The sequence below is a fragment of the Hyperolius riggenbachi genome, chromosome 1, assembly GCF_040937935.1.
Source record: "Hyperolius riggenbachi isolate aHypRig1 chromosome 1, aHypRig1.pri, whole genome shotgun sequence".
Classification (NCBI taxonomy): Eukaryota; Metazoa; Chordata; class Amphibia; order Anura; family Hyperoliidae; genus Hyperolius; species Hyperolius riggenbachi.
The window spans coordinates 645,179,359-645,201,681 of NC_090646.1; the positions used below are offsets into that span (position 1 = coordinate 645,179,359).

General features: G+C 45.5%; 1 protein-coding gene across 5 annotated transcripts in view; it reads right to left on the bottom strand.

Annotated features, from left to right (window-relative positions):
- SMAD4 (SMAD family member 4) overlaps positions 1-22,323 on the bottom strand; it is a 103,711-nt gene that overhangs the window by 66,053 nt on the left and 15,335 nt on the right. For all 5 annotated transcript variants that reach the window (XM_068251350.1, XM_068251351.1, XM_068251352.1 and 2 more), the window contains exons 2-3: positions 7,745-8,057; positions 4,346-4,520 (exon numbers count right to left, since the gene is read on the bottom strand). In XM_068251350.1, the coding sequence (XP_068107451.1) occupies positions 4,346-4,520; positions 7,745-7,984 (415 nt within the window). In that variant the 5' untranslated portion in view covers positions 7,985-8,057. The remainder of the gene's footprint in view (positions 1-4,345; positions 4,521-7,744; positions 8,058-22,323) is intronic.

A 22,323-nucleotide genomic window follows, 5' to 3' on the forward strand; every position in this document is an offset into this window, starting at 1 on the left:
TATATCCTGTAAATTGACCCTGCATTCAATGGCCATTGTCTGCTCCTAACTGGGAGATGGGAACTCTCTGCAATTAGGGACTGTCTACCTAGCCTCTAATTAGGAGATGGCTATTCAGGCCAATACTGTCAATGTGTTTGTCACCTGTAACTTGGACTAGGGAAGTATTTTCATGTATGTGCTAAAATACACTTTAACCTGGGGAAATTGGATGTTAGGGAAGTCTTTTCATGTATGTACTAAAATACACGTTAACCTGGGGAAATTGGATGTTAAGGAAGTCTTTTGTTGTGTGTGTGCTATAATACACTTTTCACATGAGGATGTTAGATCTCTGGGAATCAAATTATGTCTGAGGATGTAATTAAATCTAGTTCCCCCTGTCCAAACAGGCTTACAGCCTCAAGGCAAATATTCCATTATAAAAAGCAGGGGACAGATACCTAAAATCAGTCTACTCCTGACGGTAGCTGGAGCCGGACTGCCGGTCTAAGCTAAGTTGGCTCATAATCCAATCAGAACGGTGTCCGTCCACAGAACCCAAGTCCAAGATTCGTCTATCTTGATCCCTGTTATTTTGGTAAGCAAATCGCTTGTGTGTATCTTTGTAAACTCTTAATTTTGTAACTTTTTATTTTGTTTTTTGTAATCTTTTGTATATATTCTGTTCTGCATTGTTCCACTTTTTTCCTGGAATATTAAATTATTATTTCATAAGCTTGACTTCTGCTGTACTAAACTAACACTCATAGCATAGAGGAGACTGCAGTGTAGCTGTGTATAAGTCCATGCCTAATTGTATGCTTGAGCAACACTACCATATGAAATTGTAGTTGCATTGTGTGTATGGGGCACTTCTGCGCTCGACAGCAGAGTGGGAGTGGCTAACAGTATCGTTCGGAACGACTGTTAGTGGTTTTGCTGCACGACAGTGTAACTTGCATTACAAATCAGTGCCTGATTGTGCTGTGTTACTGTACAACTGTACTGTGTGTGTGGGTGCGTGGCGTTCCCGTATTCGGCCTAAGCGCAAAGCTGACCCGAATACGAAAACGCAGATTGCGTGTTGAGCACTCGACAGCCGAGTGGACGTGTCAAGCAACCGCTAGTGGTGGCAGTAAGAAGTTTTTTTTAGGGGTCACAGCCTTGTTTGTAGCTTGAATAAGGCTGTCCCCCGCTTGATCTGGTCAAACCCGCAGTCGGGAACCGTATACGCAGGCGTGCCGGTTCCTGACAGCCTTAATTGTAAAAAATAGCCTGGTCACTAGTGGGGTGTAAGACCAGGGTCTTCAAGTAGTTCTGTAGATAAAAGGCCGGAGTTGATTTGAGGTGTGGTGCTTGCATGTGTTATGCTGGGTACACACTATAAGATTTTCTGGCAGATTTACTGTCAGATCGATTATTTACATGTCCAATAAAATTTCCAAGCATTTTCCGATCTATTGCCGTTCTTTTCAATAGGGGATCGATCGGAAAATGCTTGTAAATTAGATCGGACATGTTGGAAGTAATCGATCTGACAGTAAATCTGCCAGAAAATCTCATAGTGTGTACTTAGCATTAGATTTTGCTGTCAGCGCTGCTCCCATTCATTTGGCCATAACTTTATCACACCTAAATGGAAAAGAACATTTGTTTGTTTCATTATAATTGAGACTTTTTCTGGGCAATACTTGTTTTCAGTAACTAATTTTCTATGCATTTCATAGGGGGAAAAAATACTGCCTGTTCAGGGTCTATGGCTAACAGTATTAGAGCCAGAGGATCAGCAGGACAGCCAGGCAACTGGTATTGCTTAAAAGGAAATAAATATGGCAGCCTCCATATCCCTTGCTTCAGTTGTCGTTTCAGCCAGTACATAAAACAGAAATGCTCCTGGTTGCCTGAGAAGTGCCCTAAGTTGCTGCAGCCTTGAAGCACTTGGAGTCCTCCAGGAGAAAAAAAAATGATATTAACGTTTCGTGTCTTCATTTTTATGAATGAACATGGCTCCTGATTAGAGTCATGTTCCTTCATTCCCAAGCACTTCAATTGGCTCAGGGAACACATGTTCCTGTTCACCAATCCACCACAACGTGTTAATCCCGCCATGAATAAGCGGCAGGAGTGAACGCATGATCACGTGGGAATTCTTTGAATATAATTTGCGATCTCTACTGCCAGCCTCTAGTGAGAAAGAGGACGGCCCGCATCGCCAGAATTTCAAGCCTTGCAAAGCAGAACCACAAGGGAAGAGTGCTCATAAGATTCTACTGGTACCATGAGGAAAGGGGGGGGGGGGGGGGGCGGGGGGACGCTGGGCTTTTGTTTTTGTTGCTATAATGGTATAAAAATGTATATGTCAGTTGAAAGCCAGTCCTGTATTTCTAAAGCTAAGCCCAAACAGCAGTGCTTTTTGAGCCAGGAATCTATACTGTAGTACACACAGCCCAGACACTTTCCTCTTTCAGCATGAGTAATTAGCCACAAACTGTGTGAAGCCTCTGTATTTCTACACCTGCACCGATTCAGTTACTGGCAAACCACACCCAATCTGATAGTTTTTGCAAAATCACGTGTAGTGCCCATGATTTACATACATAGAAAAAAATGTAAGCAAGTTGAAACATATGCCATTAACTATGTTCAGCTGAAATTATTTCTTAACCAGGAGTTTCACTTTAAATTGATACTTAAAAGGGGTTCTGTGGAAGGGGAGGGGGGGGGTCTGAGGATAAAAACCCGCCACTTACCTGGGGCTTCTATCTGCCCCATGTAGCAGTAATGTCCCACGTCGTCATCCTCCGATCCGCCATTCCCCGCCGCTGGCCCCGGTCTAGCGCATCACGCCGTCCAACTGCGGCTGCCCGGCCTGCTCGCTCCCGCCTGTGGCATCGGAAGCTTACTGCGCAGGCGCAGTACAAGAATTCATACTGCGCAGTAAGCTTCCGAGGACGGAAACAGCAGCGCGCATTATTCGGCTATGTCAGACGAATAATGCCGGCGGCGGGGAACGGCACATCAGAGGAAGACGGCATGGGACATTACTGCTACATGGGGCTGATAGAAGCCCCAGGTAAGTGGCATTTTTTATCTTCAGGTTCCCCCACAGAACCCCTTTAAGCCAGGATTGAAAAAAAAAAAAACAAAAAAAAAACCCACCACATTTTTTCTTACCTGGGGCTTCTACCAGCCCCCTGCAGCTGTCCCATGCCCTCGCAGCCACTCACAGATCCTCCGGCCCCCCACCGCCAGCTAGTTTCGTTTTCACGTGCAGCCTTCTACGTGTTCCCATCCGCAATAGCGTCCTGTGAAAACGCAACTAGGTGGTGGTGGGGGACCGGTGGATCTGTGAGTGACTGCAAGGGCACGGGACGGCTGCAGAGGGCTGGTAGAAGCTCTAAATATTTTTATATTCCCCCCTTTTGATGTATGTTGTTGGTGATGGTGTTATAGCCCTAATTGTTATACTTATTTTTTAGACTTAATAAAAGTTATATTTTAGGGGCCAATAGGGATTAGTTTATCCCAGTGTTCGTGCTGTCTAAACCCCATTTTCATTTTTTTGTGTTTGATAGATGATCATTCCCCACCTGACTCATTTGGTACATACAAAACTTGGTACACAAAAAGGAAGTTGCAGGGCATGCTGGGTAGTCCTTTTTTGCTTCTGTACTTCCCCTCAGACTTAACTAATGCAGCCTGATTGGCTGAAGGCTCTTTCTCTCCTGTTTTCCCCTCCCACACCTCTGTTCCTCTCTGATTGGCCAGGATTTCTCATGCTGAGACAATGCACTTTCTATAGTGAAAGGCGGGCAAATCAGGCAGAAGGGAGGGAGGGAGGAAATTACATCAGAATTGGCTTCAAAATACCGACGCTTAAATGGGAAATGCTAAGAAGGATTTTCTCTTTTTACTGTAGATAAATCACTAAAATCAAAATGTGGACAGTGCAATACATACGTAAGTAGAGCAACTATTTATCTACTTATATGTGGGGTTTTGGCTGACAGCTGATTTGTTACAGCGGATACAAATCCTAAAATAAATCTTTACTGTTTCTACTTCCTGATTCATGGAATCAGACATATTGTTAACATCATGTGCTTTCAAATGGCCTTATCTGCCATCTCTGTCATGTGACAAATGGTAGAGATCAGATTACAACTTGTGATTAGACACAAATGAGGGTGAATTAAACAGGCTAAACTCTCAAAATACATCCAGGGTGAATTTCTCTATGTACTTTAATAATAATAAACAAATACATTTCCTGGCATGCTTGCTGGTCCCGGCATTGCTCTGCTGGCTAGAAGCCCTACAACCCCTGACCACCCCTGCACAGAATGTCACGTGACTTGCTTACCTATTCCAGGGGACACGACCCGCTCATAGTGATAGGGATTGACACAGACGCTGTCGCACTTCAGATCGAAGGCATACTGACAGTATTTGACATGCTTGAGTTCATTCTTGTGAAGGTCTGGCCACCTCCAGAGACGGGCGTATATAACGTGAGGAAAACCCTTTCTGCCAGCCACCTGTGAGGACACAACATCACCTTATCATAATGGCTTCACAGGGCAGACAGCATATGTTACAAAATACAAAATAAACGGAACTGGAGGTGTAGTCTTTGCAGTTTAGCTTAAAGGAGTTATCAGGCAATGTTTTTTATTTGAAACACGCATGCCTGTGTGTAGCTTTTTTTTTTTGTTTTTTTTTTGTAGATGGATCGAGCCCTCCGTTCCCCAGAGAAATGTATCCATTTGCCGTGGTAAGCTCCGGTCGGGAACCCGACCTCGAGGTCCTCAGCTACCCGGAACTGCATTAGCAACGCAGGCGCAGTATAACTATTTTAGCTGTGCGGACGCTGGCGCAGAGATCTTCCAGTGCGTGCATCCGTATGTTCGCATACAGATGCGCACGTGTACTGAGCCACCGAAGGAGGGTTTTGAACTTCGTCATTCGCCAACCAAACCCTCCGCTTCAGTCGCCGCCCAAATACACGACCACTCCCTTTAGCCTCCGCCTGCCTGCGCGTCTCATGCACGGATGAAATGTGCTGAGAGCGCGCACGAGGAGAGGCTGCGGCTGAAGGGAGTGGACGTGTTTTGGGCAGCGGCTGAAGCGGAGGATTTGGCTTGTGAGTGACGAAGGCAAGCTCAAACCCTCCTCCGGCGGCTCAGTACATGTGTGCAGGCGTACCTCAATGTACGGCAGCACGCATTGTAAAACAACTTCCCCCTGCGTTCCACGTAAAAGAACAGGGAAGTTTAGCAAGTGTAATAGCAATAGTACTTCCAGGGCAGGAAATACAAACGGCCTGAATTGCAGAGCCGGTAAAGCTTTGTGGGGAAAATAAAGCATGCGATCCTGCTCAGATTAGGCTTGTGAACAGAAGCAGGTAGGTCTTTTACATTGCCATTTTTTTGCCCGATAACTCCTTTAAGGAAATAATATATTGAAAGTAAACCTTACAGATATACAAGGAGGTGATAACCTGATCTGAAACACCATCACTAGAGGATACAGCAATTACACATGATCAAAGTTCCTCCCCACATAAAATTATTACTCCATCAACTGCCTTTTCTTTTGTACGCTTGAACAATGCGTGTACATTGCTGGCAGTTACATTATTAGCTAAACTGCAGTACAGTAACGCATCCACAAGATGTCACTATCCGTAATGTGATGCAATGATCTCTATTGTACTGTAATTTCCTGTAGTCACTCTGTGTTCCTTTCTGTTCTTAGTAAGCCGCATTTACTGATAGAGGTGTATGATTTATCTCTGCACATTTTCTTCAGTAAAGAGTTCTAACTTGTTATACTGGGTGCCTATCTGCGTGTAGAGAACACTCTGCTCTATCATACGTCTTATCACCTTGCATACTTCAACAAAGTGATGCCCGCACGACGTCCATAAAAGCTGGTTTCTTTATTGTGGATGTATCCAAAAATCACCACACATCACACAACTGACATTAAACTCCCTGGCAGTCTATTAAAACCGCCAGGATGGCGGCACAGCACTTTAGAAAAAAAAAATTTAAATCATGTAGCTAGCCTAGCGCCCCACCCCTTCCGGTCGCCTCCGACAATCAGAGCAAGCAGGAAATCCCGCTCAGAACGGGATTTCCTGTTTGGCTTCCACCATCGCCATGACGACGATCGGGATGACGTCATCGATGTCATCCACGTCATGGCGTCTGGGGGAGTCCTAATACACCCCTTAGCGCAGCCTGGCGGCGATTGGCCAGGCTGCGCAAGGCGTCTTGGGGGGGGGGGGGCCCTCTAACGCGGCGGGTAGCGGCGAATCGGCGCGGAGCGGCGGCGATTGGCTTGTACACGTAGCTAGCAAAGTGCTAACTGCGTGTAACAAAGCAAAAAAGCGTGCAAATCGTCCCACCGGGGGCTGAGAAATCTTCCGCCGCGGATTACGCTGAGGAGGTTAAGGACCTCCAGGTCCGAAAGATGTCAGTTGTGTGATGTGTGATGGTTTTTGGATATGCCCACAATAAAAAAAAACCTGCTTTTATGGACGTTGTGCGGGCATCACTTTGTTGAAGTTTGCATCTGGATTGGCGGTCCTGGCACTGTCCTATTATAGAGTGAGCAGTTTCTACCAACTCTTTTTGTTCTTATCACCTTGCATGTTATAAGGAACCACGTCTTGCTGTCTTTATCTCTTTTATGGTGACCATACATGGTACAATTTTTTCATACAATCTTACCATTTCTATGTAGTATAAGGGTAAATTAAGTGAATATACTGAAATGATAATTTAGGCAGTTCCCTTATACTACATAGAATTGGTAAGATTGGATGAAAAAATTTGTACCGTGTATGGCCACCTTTATAAAGACACTGTGAAGCCTTTGGAAAGCAGTAACGGTAAGGCCACAATCACAGTGGGTGCTGTGTTCCCTTTTGACAGCAGGAACGCAATGCCATGGATCGGGACTGTGAGGCCACACATTATCCGTGCATCGCTTCGGGTACAGTAAAGCACACAGTCACCTGAAAGTATGCCTCACTTTTACTGTTAACGCGCTGCATGCAGTGCTACACCATATGGAAACTAATTATACCACAATGCACCACAACGCTTGTACTGAATCCTGGTTTTGACCCCAGATCAGGCCTGGGCAAAGTTTATGCAGCCCGGGCTGCATTCTTCAAATTTCATTACACCCCCCTTTCTTCCATGTAAAATTATGAGCGGTTTGAAACTCGCCTTGCTCACCGATGTCCCACGTCGTCTTCATGGCAACAGGACGCCACATGACGTGACGTCAGGACGTGCCAGCGTATTACATCTGGCTGCCAGCGTGCAATACGCTGACGCGTCCTGACGTCACGTCATGTGACGCACTGTTGCTACGGAGAAGACGTGGGACTACTGTGAGCGGAGGTGTGTTTCGAAATCCCCCGCTGCCCGCTCAGAATTTTTCCAGGAAGGGGAAAGGGGGGGGGGGGAATTGCAGGGGGAAGGAGTGCAATCCGTCCGCCTGTGAGCGGGCCAGAGAAGCAGCGCATGCAAGCAGTCGTTTGCCTGGCACTGCCCCAGCTGCTCAGTCAGAGAAAAACCAAATGTCTGGGTGTAGCTTGAATTAACTGTCTGCTAAGGGTTTGATTAAAAGTTCAGGTGACACTAAAGAAGAATGTGGTAACCTCAGGGGTACTGTGCTGTGATTGGAGGGTGTCCTAAAGATTACTACTTTTGAAAGGGTGGGAAAAACAAAAAACACGACTTGCCTGTAGACGACCATCTAGCGTTCTCTGGATAGTGACACATTTGCTAGGATGAGCCCCGTTTGTCGTTATGGCCGTGATTAGCGAATCCAATTCGTCCTTTTTCTCCTTCAGCTTCTTCACCAAGCTCTCGATGGCCCGTTTGGCGAAGGTCTCGCTCTCGCCGCCCTGCCGGTGGCACATCAGGCTGTGCACGATGCTGAGGCAGGCATCGTTACTCGTGGGCGTGTTCGTTATGGACATGATGCCGGCACACTCCAGTTTCTCCACTCAGATCAGAACTTCACTAGTGTTGGAATAGTGAAGATGTCCAAACCTGGGGGAAAAAAAACAATAAATAAATAAGAACCTACAACCCAATACCTACGTCGAGACAATTAGAGAGGAGTATGGAGGCTGCCAATACTGCGGACACATTGTAACAATGCTGTCTGTACACTTGATCCTTAAGGTGGCCACATGCCATACAATTTTTTAAATATCTGTTCAATTTAAGAATTGCAATCCATTTTTATGGCTGATTGTAACATTTAAAAAATATGACCAATGTACCACACACGCATGTTCAATTTCCCCCAATTATGATGAAAAGGATAGAAACTCAAAGAAAAATTGCTAGGGTGTGTATATTAATAAATTGAAAATCTAACACACCATATAATCTTTAGAAAAATTTCCAGCATTCCGGATCAATTAAAAAATCCGATCAAATTTTTCAGTCAAATGGGGGAAAAAAAAAAAAAACAACTTTCAATGTTTTTCGGAAGATCCGATCATATTTATTGAATTGCCGTAAAATCGGATCATTTTATTGCATCGTGTGTGACCACCTTTAGGCTTCTGCCTTGAGTGCCACGCCTCAATAAGCATGTAGTCCGAAAATCTGATTTTTATACCTAGTCTATGTTCACGATTCAAAATATATTAATCTCTTGAGGACCAGTGGTTTATACCAGGGCTGTGGAGTCGCAGTTGGAGTCGGAGTCGGAGTCGAGGAGTCGGAGTAATTTTAGGCCCCGGGAGTCGTAGTCGTTGATTTCATAAACTGAGGAGTCGGAGTCTGCAGTCGGATGATTTTTGTACAAAATCCACAGCCCTGGTAAGTATTAGACTAAGGAGTCAGAGTCGAGGAGTCGGAGCCATTTTGGGTACCCGGAGTCGGAGTCGTGGTTTCATATACTGAGGAGTCGAAAGATTTTTGTACTGACTCCACAGCCCTGGTTTATACACTTTTAATGACCTGGCGATTGCCAATGGGTCTAATGTGGCAGAATGATCGCTTACTCTTTGAAGCAAATAGATTCAGGAATAAATTAAATGATTCTACACACTACACATAGATTTCCAAGAATCCATCAGTGAAACTATTGAAAATAAATCGAACTGCAGCGTTGTACAATGCAACACTATAGCCAATATACCGCTGCTGCTACCCCAACCCCAATCTACCTAGATCTTTTCAGTCAAAAATCAACCGAATGTCCATCGATTTGATTTACCCACAATGTCCATTCTTTGCAGATCAATCGAATCTGCAGGGAATTGAACTGATAAATCGATAGGCATTTTGTGGACAAAGCCTAGTACGCTTTATATCAAACTCTGCAATCAGTAGAAGACAAAGCATCAGACACTGCAACCATTCACTGCATCTAATGAAAGAATAATATAATACAATAACATTTGTAAAGCGCTTTTCTCCCATAGGACTCAAAGAATAAAGCTGGCCATACACTAGGCCGATTCCCGCCAGATCGACAGCAGATTCGATCACTGTAATCGAATCTGCTGTCACATCGTTCCCGCTACACGCCGAATTTCGATCCATTTCGTCCGATCCCGTTGATCGCTCCGTGCGGAAAATTACCGTCGATCGCCCGCGGGTAGGGAGCGCGTCGCTAGCGGCGTTCGAGTGCCCGACGACCGACGCAATAGAGCGGCAATACATTACCTGCTCCGCCGGCGCGACTGCCCACGGTCACCGCTGCTCCGTCTCTGGTCTGGTCTCCGGCATGCTTCACTTCCTCCTGCCCGGCAGGAAGTTTAAACAGTAGTGGGCGCTCTACTGTTTAAACTTCCTGCCGGGCAGGAAGAAGTAAAGCATGCCGGACCTGGAGACCAGAGCGGAGACGGAGCAGCGGTGACCGGAGGCAGTCGCACCAGCGGAGCAGGTAATGTATGGGGGGGGGGGGGGGAAGCGGCAGCAGCACCACCACCACTGATTGGGATCTGTTTCAGGCTGAAATCGGTTCATAATCTGTTTGCAGTAAAGGTAGCCATACGATCCCTCTCTGATCAGATTCGATCAGAGAGGGATCTGTTGGTCGAATCTGATGGCAAATCGACCAGTGTATGGCTACCTTAAGATTTCCAAATCATCATTCGAACATTTGTCCATCCACGTGAAAAAGAATAGATCCTTTTCCCTTAGACCGTCTACACAGAGGGTGACAGAAGGTACATTAGCAGCCTTGAAGAAAGGGATAGATCTGCAGGAGATACGCAGTACATAGATCAGTAAACCTGATATCTTAATGGGTTTGGAAACGTGGAAAATCCTGAGGGAATGTGAAATTGCTGGAAAAGAGGCACGCCACATCTCATACATGTCTGAGTCATGCGTGTGGAGAGCTGGGTGGATTAGAGGCATGCAGAGTACACATCCCCCAGCCTCACTGTTGCATTAGATTTACAAGGGGAGAAAAAATAAAATGAGGCTAGGAACACACTAGGCAGAAATGCTAGTGGTTTCGCCGCTTAACTTAAAGAGGAAAGTAATGTAATAAAAAAGTGCTTCATTTTTACAAGTAGTGGCTGGATAGTGTACTGGTTAAGGGCTCTGCCTTTGACATGGGAGACCAGGGTTCAAATCCTGTCTAGGGTCAAGTACCGATTCAGTAAGGAGTTCAAGGCAAGACTCCCTAACACTGCAGGGTGGCCTCTTGAGCGCGTCCCAGTGGCTGCAGCTCTTGAGCGCTTTGAGTCCGACAGGAGAAAAGCGCTATACAAATGTTCGGATTATTATAATATTATATATATATATATTTATGTATAAATGATTTAGTCAGTGTTTGCCCATTGTAAAATCTTTTCAATCCCTGATTTACATTCTGACATTTATCACATGGTGCCATTTTTGTAGCTGCTGCTTGCTGTTTTGGCAGTTGGAGACCGCTGTAAACAGCCATTTCCTACAATGCAACAGGGTTCATTGACAGGAAACTGCCAAGAGTACGTACTCAGAATTTCTTTGTGGGAGGGGTTTCACCACAATATCAGTCATACAGCGCCCCCTGATGATCAGTTTGTGAAAAGGAATACATTTCTCATGTAAAAGGGGGTATCAGCTACTGATTGGGATAAAGTTCAATTCTTGGTCGGAGTTTCTCTTTAAGTCTATGGCCTGCATGTGAAAAATGCATATATGTGCGTTTTACATTGTTTTTGTAAACGCATAACTTGCTGCATAAGGGTCCTTTTCCACTAGCTGCGATCCTCTTCGAAAAGCAGATCGCAGTCCTTTTGCCGATCACTAGAGCACCGCGATTTACATGTAAACCACGATGCTCATTTCCCCCTAGTGAACGTCATTTTTTCCCTTAAAGGCAATTGCGCAATTCTCATCTGAACCCTTTGTATAGCACTTTTCTCCTGTTGACTCAAATCGCTCATGAGCTGCAGCCACACGGGTGCGCTCAAGAGGCCATCCAGCAGTGTTAAGGAGTCTTGCCTAAGAACTCCATACTGGGTAGGTACTGACCCTAGCCAGTATTCAAACCTGCGGCTACAGTACTAGAGGTGATAAGTGGAAAGGGACCTAATTTTCAAAAACGCACATAACATCAATGAGGATGCAGAGGAATGCATTTTTTACATGCCTTTTAGTGCGTTTTTGAAAAAAAAAAAATACGTTCTGTATTCCGTTGATTATGAAAAAGCAAACGCGAAACGTACAACACATTAAAAACGCAGAAACAAAATAAAAACAGTGCAGAAAACATGGTTTTCTTAACTGCCAAGTGTCCTCCCAGCCTAGTAAAACAAAACTAATGTAGGGCTTCCAATACGATCTCTATTATTAAAGCCCACACGCGCGCAAGCAATCAACAAAACGCTGCTCAAAGTACTGTATATTCCTGCGTATAAGACTACTTTTTAACCCTTGAAAATCTTCTGAAAAGTTGGGGGTCGTCTTATACGCCGGGTGTCATTGATGCCGGGTGATACGCCCTATCCTGTTACCACCTCTCAGATCTCCCTGCTGAGGGAGCGCAATCTATTCTGCCATACCGCTCTGATAAACAGGTAGACAAGGAGAGCTGACCAGTCTTCTGAAGGAGAGTTGACCAATGCAACAAGTCAATTGACTATACACTGTTATATACTGGGTACCACATACAGTACAGCACCAGTATCTGTTCATACACAGCACCAGTACGTGATTTTTGTAAATTTGTATTTGGTGTGCGTTGGAAGAGGGGTAGTCTTATACGGCGAGTATATCCCAAACTCTATATTTTAACTGGAAAAGTTGTGGGGTCGTCTTATACACCCAGGCATCTTATACGCCGGAATATACGGGTAATCAAATGTGGGCCCCAATTTCCACTGGCTGAGTCTGTCCTGTGTTTCTGCAGCGGTTGCGTTTAAAAAAAAAAAACGCAGTCTCCTTCACTTGAATGAAAAATCGTGACAAAAATCACAGCAATTGTAAAACAAAGTAAAATAGAGTGTGGTGCTGTGAATGAGAATGCCTTTTTCAAAACGCAATGCCGTGCTCGATTTCACTGGAATTTTTCAAAATTGTTGTTTTCTTGCCATGATTCTCATTCAAATGAAAGAATGAACGCAATTGCTGCAGAAACGCAGCCAGTGCAAAGTGTTCACACTGCAGCATTGCTATCTGTATAAAATGCCAATAGCACTACTCAAGTTGAAATGAGCCCTCCTGGTCCCCAAGCGCAGCATTTACTACTCCCCCCATGTAAACAAGCAGAGTGGCCGCAATCCAGTGCCGGGTCTTCCCTTGTCACTTCGGCCAGTTAGCGTGCTTCAACAACCTTCTGGTGCCAGATAGAGGTCACGTGACATGAGCAACCTATGAAGGGACGCTGAGGCATGCTAACCGGCTGCAGTGAAGAGGAGGGGAAAACCTGGAGCTAGATAAGGCAGTGATCTGCAAACCTGGCTCTCCAGCTGTTAAGGAACTACAAGTCCCACAATGCATTTGCCTTTATGTATCATGACTGTGGCTATCAGACCGCTACAATGCATTGTGGGCCTTGTAGTTCCTTAACAGCTGTAGAGCTAAGTTTGCAGATCACTGGGATAAGGTATATGTGCTCTGCATATTCACAAAGGGGGTGAGTGAGAGGCTATGAGAGAAAGTCTGACTCACCTACAACTTGCCTTTAGCCAAAATCAATTGACCTTTAGCTAAGTATATACAGTACAGACTCCATGCAAACAGAGTCCAGGACAAATACTGAACCTGGGACACAAGTGCTACAAGGTGAGGAACATAGTGACACCCTTATTTATTTAGGGCCTGAGCACAACGTTGTGTTTCTGACTTTAGCAGTGCATCTTGGTGTGCAATACGCAGGGACAGGCATACATGTATAGACAGGATTGTCTGCTGGACAGTGGACACTGTCACCCTGCGCAGCACTGCTGCATGCATGTAGCAACAGGAGAAAACAATGGATACCTGGCACTTCCTCTTACAAAAAATGCAAGGTTTATTTGCTGACAACAATCAATATGAATCCATTATCAATTAGCAAAGGCCTACAAATACAACTCTTCCTGTTCAGTAAGCCAGCATCTGTTCAGTAAGGAGACCTTGGGCAAGACTCCCTAACACTGCTACTGCCTACTGAGTGCACCCTAGAGGTTGCAGCTCAAGCGCCAAGCCAGCAAAGAGAAAAGCACAATATAAATGTTTCTTGTCTTGTCTTATTGTTTGAAAGAAAATAGATATGGAAGCCACCATAGCCCTATCACTTTAGGTGTCCTTGAACCTAGTTAGATGTTCGTGTCTTTTCATGTTCTCCTGGCTCGCACCATTTATGACCCTCTTCGATCTCGTTCACACCTAGGGCGTTTTTGCCCTTTTTTCAAGCTTGTGCAATGATTCTCTATGAGCGAGTTCACATCTGATTGGTTCGTTTCCGATCCGCACAGCAAAGTGGTGTGTGGACCATTAGCTTCTATTCCGCCTCAATGGAAGGTATAGGAAAACCGCAAATGCTCACAAAATCGCTTTTGCAGCGATTGCATTCACGTTTTTAAGAATACATACATTGTATTTATGTGAGTGAATAAAATAAAAAAAAGCGCATTAAAAAAAAAAAGCAAAACGCATGCATTTTTAGATGTGAACGTTTATCTTTGCAGCAGCGCTCCCATCTGTGTACGAGCATGTGAATAATACTGAACATGCAGGCAGCACCTGCACAGTAGCACTATGCCGTTTGTGCAGGACGGGAGTTGTGCACAAGCAGCTTTGTGCTACTGTGCAGACATGGACTGTACTCACATGTGCAGTACAGCTGCGCTCAGACAGAAAAGCAGCCACAGGAACTTATTCAACAAGCTCTTGTCAAGTATGTTCAGAGGCTCCCAGCGCTGGATTAGTGGTACCGAGGAGTATGGGGAAGCCTATGGACTATGCATCTTACTTTTTCCGCTCACAAGCATACAAAGAAAATCTGTAACGAAAAAAATTCCCCTAGGGGGTACTCACCTTGGGTGGGGGAAGCCTCCGGATCCTATTGAGGCTTCCCCCGTCCTCCTCGGTCCCACGGTGGCGGCGATGTAAATATTTACCTTTTGGCTCCAGCGCAGGCGCAGTATCCGCTCCTTCCCACGGAGATAGGCGGAAATAGCCGATCTCCGTCGGGCCGCTCTACTGCGCAGGCGCAAGTCTCCTGCGCAGTAGAGCGGACGCGACAGAGATCAGCTATTTCCGCCTATCTCCGTCAGAAGAGCCGCAACAGCGCCCCCACTGGAGCCTGGAAAGGTAACTATTGAACAGGCTGTCGGGTCGCTGTTTAGAGGGCTCCAGCAAGACCCCCGTGGGACAGAGGAGGGCAGGGGAAGCCTCATTAGGATCCGGAGGCTTCCCCCTCCCGAGGTGAGTACCCCCCAGGGGACGTTTTTGGTTTTACAGTGTCTATTTAACACGGTGGAATGGACTTGTTTCATATGCACACAAGAAAATGTAAGCAGGTTGCGATAATGCTTGCTATAAGGCTGCATTTCCACTTGTGCGGTGCGGAATCGCTGGAAAATCCCCGCAGACGAAATCGCATGCGGTGCGATTTTGCATGCGTTTTTTCACGCGATTTCGCATAGGGTAGTAGGTGGGCAATTTTGACCATGTCACTGCCTGTGTAAATTAACATTATCTCCTATGCGAAATCAAATGCGAAATCGCGGGGAAAAAACGCATGCCAAACCCGCATGCGATTTCCCTATTAGATACATTGTATGCGATTCGCTTAGCGGTGTGCGGGGAGCGAATTCTGACTGCTCTGCCGTGCAGATTTTCCCTGCACACAAAAATGCTCCGCACAACGCACAAGTGGAAACAGGCCCATCCACTTGTATTGGCTGTGCGAATCCGCATGCGGACAACGCATGCGGATTCGCTATAGTGGAAATGAGCCCTAAATCATTGGAGTATGAAGAACTGAACAGAAGAAATTGTTTACCACTTAAAGGGAACATGGAGTAAGAGGTATAGGGAGGCTGACAGATCTATTTTAATTCAAACAATGCACTTTGCCGTGCTGTCCTGCTGATCCTCATCGCCATGCTTTTTTCAGGTGTGTGATTTGGACACTACTGCAGCAGAAGAGATCAGCAGGGCTGCCAGGCAACTGGTATTGTTTAAAAGGAAATAAGTATGGCAGCCTCCATATACCTCTTGCTTTAGGTTCCCTTTAAACAAAAGGTAACTTTCAGTTGGGGAAGAAACAGATCACTGAGGAAAACTGTACATTGAAGGGAATATACTAAACTTCACCACAGCAAACCTACCCCTGACAGGGCAGGTCTACAAGGAATCACCCCAGGCTTGTGAAACAGGATTTTCACACATAGCTGGTTCTTACACTGGCAAATCGAGAACAGTTTCGGCAAGGAAGCCTCATTTCAATATACAGGCACGTACTAATAATTATCCTGTTACTCAGCACCGCAGAATACATCAGTAAGGGGTGGCAGAATCATAGCAATACAGCACAAGAGGGAAGAGGACCATCAGGCTTACAATCTCTTCTTAGGAACTCATACAATGAAATGTAGACAAAAAAAAAAAAAGTTTTATTTCCTCTCAATGGCCTCAATTCACTAAGATCATGCTGGAGATAATAAGGCAAGAGAAAACTTACCTCCACACAGTGAGAGAGTTATCTTATCTCTTCATTCCTTACGTTACCTCCTCTGTAGTTAAGTTACCCCCTCTGTAGTTAAGTTACCCCCTCTGTAGTTAAGTTACCCCCTCTGTAAGTAAGTTACCCCCTCTGTAAGTAAGTTACCCCCTATTTTCATATGCAGTTATTTAACAGCCTGTCTTTAACTTTAGAATTCTGGAGTTATTTTAAGGATTGAAGAGTTAACTTAAAGACAGAAGAGTTAACTTTAGGTTTGCCTGAGGTAAAATGTTTCCTGAATACTACATGCCTCATCACCATGGTAACAACTCTAGAAACGTTATTAACCACTTTACCCCCAGCGGTACGAATTTCTCCGCCCCTTTTTTCCCCCCTAAAAAACCAGGGACGGAGAAATCCGTACCTTCCGCGCTACCGCCGCTGTCCGCGCTCCCGCCGCTCGTGCGCGCGCACCCGCCGCTCGTGCACGCCGCCGCCCGCTCGCCCGGAGATCAATGAACGGGAAAATCCATTCCCGTTCGTTGATCTAGCCCCCGCAATGATCTGCTGCTTCTTTCAGAAACAGCGAGATCATTGTGAGTCTCCCAGCCTCCTACTGCTTCCTGTAAGCGTCCTTCCGGTCGCTTACAGGTCGCATGTAAACAAACACTCTGTGGCCATCTTGTGGCCAAATAGTAAACTACACCCTAAAAGCATTTTACATATTCAAACATTACATTTACACAATAAATTAACTCATTACCTCCCACACTCCCCAATTTTTTTTTTTTTTTTTGTAATTAAAAAAAAACAAAAAACATACAATAAAAAAAAAAAAATTAGTTAGCTTAGGGACTGAACTTTTTAAATATTTATGTCAAGAGGGTATAACACTGTTACTTTATAAACTGCGGGCTTGTAATTAGGGATGGATGCAAAACTGAAAAAAATGCACCTTTATTTCCAAATAAAATATTGTCGCCAAACATTGTGATAGGGACATGATTTAAATGGTTTTATAACCGGGACAAATGGGTTAATACATTTCATGGGTTTTAATCACAGTAGCATGCTTTATTTAAAAACTATAATGGCCGAAAACTGAAAAATAATAATTTTTTCCCACATTTTTTCCTATTTCCCCATTAAAACACATTTAGAATAAAATAATTCTTGGCATAATGTCCTACCTAAAGAAAGCCTAATTGGTGGCGAAAAAAACAAGATATAGTTCATTTCATTGGGATAAGTAATAATAAAGTTATAGACGAATGAATGGAAGGAGCACTGAAAGGTGAAAATTGCTCTGGTGGTCAGGGGGTAAAACCCCTCAGTGGTGAAGTGGTTAAAGACAGGAGATAAGCTTAGTGAATTGAGGCCATGCTGGAGATAATACGGCAAGAGAAAACTTGCCACCACACAGTGAGAGAGTTAACTTATCTCTTCATTAGTTAAGTTACCTCCTCTGTAGTTATTTTCACACGCAGTTAATTAACCTCCCTGCCGGTTATCCCGAGCTCAGCTCGGGGTAACCTGCTGCGGAGGATTCCTCAGGCCCTGCTGGGCCGATTTGCATAATTTTTTTTTTGTTACACGCAGCTAGCACTTTGCTAGCTGCGTGTAACTTACGATCGCCGCCGCTCCGCGCCGATTCGCCGCAACCCGCCGCATCAGAGGGTGCCCCCCCCCCCCCCGAGACCCGTGCGCTGCCTGGCCAATCAGTGCCAGGCAGCGTCGAGGGGTGGTTCGGGACTCCCTCTGACGTCACGACGTCGATGACGTCATCGCGCCCGTCGCCATGGCGACGGGGGAAGCCCTCCTGGAAATCCCGTTCAGAACGGGATTTCCGGATGGGTTAATGCGCCGGCGGCGATCGGCGCATTCGGGGGGACGCCGCAGGGAGGGGGGGAAGCATGTAGCTAGCGCTAGGCTAGCTACATGCTACAAAAAAAAAAAGCCAAAAAACACCCTCCCTGCCGTGCGCAGCAATTTTTTATAACGGCAGGGAGGTTAAGAGCCTGTCTTTAACTGTAGAGTTATTTTAAGGATTGAAGAGTTAACTTAAAGACAGAAGAGTAAACTTTGGGTTTGACTGAGGTAAAATGTTTCCTGAATACTACATGCCTTATTACCATGGTGATAACTATAGAAATGTTATTAAAGAAAACCTGAACTGAAAATTAAAAGTCAAAATAAACATACACAAGTCATACTTACCTCCTGTATAGTGTACTCCTCAATCTATTTTTCCTCTCCTGCGTCCTGTTTGTCCACTGTGATCAATGGAATTCTCCGTCCTCCATTTTGAAAATGGCCATTACCCCATAACAGCTTCCTGGTCAGCACACTGTTAAAGTGAATGTTTACCGTTTCAAAAAAGAAAAAGTCAGATACTCACCTAAGGAGAGGGAAGGCTCGGTCCTAATGAGCCTTCCCTCTCCTCTCCCGGTCCCGCGCAGGATCCCCCGTGACAGTATTCGACCAGTTCGGTCAAATACTGCCACTTCCGCATGCCTTCAGGAGCTTGCGGAAGCCTTCGGGAGCACTCGGGCTCCCGAGGACGGGGCCGCTCCATACTACGCATGCGCGAGTGCCCTCTATGACTCACTCGCGCGTACGTAGTATGGAGCGGCCCGTCTTCGGAAGCCCGAGTGCTCCCGAAGCCTTCCGAAGTCCCTGCGGCGGCGGACGCGAACGGGGGAGCCAGCGCAGCACCGAGGGCTCATTAGGACCGAGCCTTCCCTCTCCTTAGGTGACTTTTTTTTTTATAGCGGTACCCATTGGCTTTAAACTGTAACATCGCCCACTTGAGCCATAGGGAAACATGGACACATCAGTTCTCCTCTCAGCTGTAACTGACAGCAACTGATATATAACTGACAGCAACTGATATATTTCAGTTCTGACAAAATGTCAGAACTGGAAGGGATTATTGTCAGAAGAAAATGGTGAGCTTCTGAGAGGAACTGATGGCAAGGTAACTATGTAATGTTCATTTGAAGTTACCGCATGTGTTTATTTTAAATAATTTTACTCAGTACAGGTTCTCTTTAAAGACAGGAGATAAGCTTAGTGAATTGAGGCCAATATTCAGTTAGAGAGAGGTACTTAATCCGGTCTACTGACTTTGATTGTCCCTTTAAAAAATAAAAACTCCTCTTTAGAGAGCTACGTATTGATAGAAAGCTGAATTTTGGCTTTCATTTGCACTGTGTCACGCATCGGTGCCACGTTTCCGGGGTTAGGGGTTGTTGTATGAGGGATGTCCATTGCTCCTTGCCCGGGCTGTGGATTTGGTACAAAAATCATCCGACTCATCAGTTTATGAAACCACCGATTCCAGGTATGCAAAATAGCGCTGACTCCTTAGTCTAATACTTACCAGGGCTGTGCATTTGGTACAAAAATCATCCAACTCCGACTCCTCAGTTTATGAAACCACCAACTCCAGGTACCCAAAATTGCTCAGACTCCCGACTCCACAGCCCTGCTCCTGGCTGCAGAGAGCAGCATCCGGCCTGGGTTGGAGGAGGGAGAGCGAGATCCCAGAAGTAGCAGTTGGTGCCCTTCGCCACGCCATTTCTCTGGCTCTTGTTTACCATTCCACGGCCCGATCAGGCTTGTTACCCTGAACCTCCCCCTTCTTCCAGCACTTGCAGATTGGTAGAGCGCTGTGAAAGGCTGCAGCTTCTGCACTGTACACAAGCAGCTGGGTGCTCCTGACGTCTCTCCTTCCAGCAGATCGTCACAGTGCTCTATGCAGCCAGGTGCAGTGGACTCCTCTCGTTCAACCCCCCCCTAATCCTGGAACGTTGCATAGCAACAACGCGGGGCATACTGCAAATGAAAATCAAGACTCGGCTTTCCAACGTGATTTCCAAAGGGGAGTAAATATCATTTAAAGCGGAGCTGAACTCAGAACGCTCTGCTCTACAAGATAAGCAACAGCATGATAACCTTTAAAGAAAAACATTTCTTTGTTACAGCCGATACAAATCCTGCAATAAATCTGCAGCGTGTCTACTTCCTGCTTTCATGGGAGCAGACATAGGGTTAACATCCTGTGTTTACCAATTAGCTTCTCTGCTGAGGCAGCCAGCTGACACCTGGAGGATCAAATTACAAGTTCTGATTAGTTACTGATGAGGGGGAATCAGACAGGCTAAACTCTAAGTACATACAGGGTGCATTTCTCTACGTTTTCCTTCTGCCCTGTTCAAGAATTCAGGTCCACTTTAAAGTGTACCTGAGACAAGAACCATCTCAGGTACCATACTTACCTGGGGCTTCCTTAAAGCAAACCTCCGGACTAAAAATCTACTCAGCAGCACTGAAAAGGCTTGGTGTTTCTTTAACAGCTTCACAGCATCAGAACTTTGGCCTGGTGTACACCAGAGGAGTTTTTCTGAGCATTTTGAGTTTTTGAAACCTCCTGCTAATGTTATCCTATGTGTCTATACACACTGGAGCGATCAGGTTTTGGAAAAAAAAAAAAAAATAGCAATGCATTGGGAAGAGCTTTTGAAACCTCTAGCGTTTGGAAAGCTTTTCTGGTGCGTCTCAGCCCTTTGTTTTTCTTACCAAAACATCATTTTTAGCTACATTTTTAGCTAAGCTCCACCCATCAAAGAAAACTGCCCGGGCTTTTTTTCCCTGATACTGTGCAAAGCATGATGGGATTTCCTATGTTGTTCACGTTGCCTAGCAACTGGGAGGGGTGATCAGGACACAGGACAGTTGGAACTGTGTCTCATGCCCCCTGTCACCTCCTTTCAACCAAAAAGATGGCTGCCCCCATGACAAAGATGGCTGCCATCATGAAATCAAACAATTGCCTGTTCTTTTAAAACAGGGTGGGTAAGAGATTATATTACCTATCTATTTTAATTAACATAACTAATGTAACTTAATGACAGTATGTTTGTTTAGGCTGAAGTAACTCTTTAAAAGGAACCTGTATTGAGTAAAATTATTTAAAATAAACACATGAGGTAACTTCAAATGAACATTACATAGTTACCTCACCATCAGTTCCTCTCAGAAGCTCACCATTTTCTTCTGACAATGATCCCTTCCAGTTCTGACAACATTTTGTCAGAACTGAAATATATCAGTTGCTGTCAGTTATACATCAGTTGCTGTCAGTTACAGCTGAGAGGAGAACTGATGTGTCCATGTTTCCCTATGGCTCAAGTGGGTGATATTACAGTTTAACGGTGTGCTGACCAGGAAGCTGTTATGGGGTAATGGCCATTTTCAAAATGGAGGACGGAGAATTCCATTGATCACAGTGGACAAACAGGATACAGGAGAGGAGAAAGAGATTGAGGAGTAGACTACACAGCAGGTAAGTATGACTTGTGTATGGTTATTTTGACTTAATTCTCAGTACAGGTTTTCTTTAAGCTTTTAAGGTGCGTACACGCACTACAAAAGGAAACGACGGGTCCGCCGCACCCTCCCGCTGGGCGGTCTTTAGCCAACAGTATGCACGTGTGTACGCGCTGTCGGCGGACTGATAAGGCTGTTTCTGAGCGGTCCGCTGAGCGAATCGTTCAGAAAAAGCCTTATTAGTCCGCCGACAGCGCGTACACACGTGCATACTGTCGCTGGAACGGCCGCCCAGCGGGAGGGTCCGGTGGACCCGTCGTTGCATTTAGTAGTGTGTGTGTGCGCACCTTTAGGGCCGCTCGCCCCTCACTTTCTCCCAGGATGGCTACGGTTTCCTGCAATTCAGCCCAAAAGCCTGGCTGAGTCACGTATGCGCAGCCTGGCCAGACGTGCTCCCCCTTCCCACTCCCCTGGGAACAATCTGTGCAGCACAGAGCGCTCCCAGGGTTGGAAACGCGACACGGGAGCGTGTCCAGCTGCGCATGCGCAATGAAGCACAACTCGGCCAGTTTTTTGGGCTGAATTGCTGGGGACAGGACCCGGGGACAATTGGCCCTATATTGGCTTAGAGAGGAACTGTCGCGAAAATCTTAAAATTTAAAACACATACAAATAAGAAGTAGGTTTCTTCACGAGTAAAATGAGCCATAAATTACTTAAATCCTATGTTGCTGTCACTTACAGTAAGTAGTAAAAATCTGACATTTTGGACTAGCCCATCTTCTCATAGGGGGGGTTCTCGGGGTTTTCTTTATAATTGAAAGCACTTTGAGAATGGCAGTTGCTCCGTCCAACTGCCAAAATAGTGTG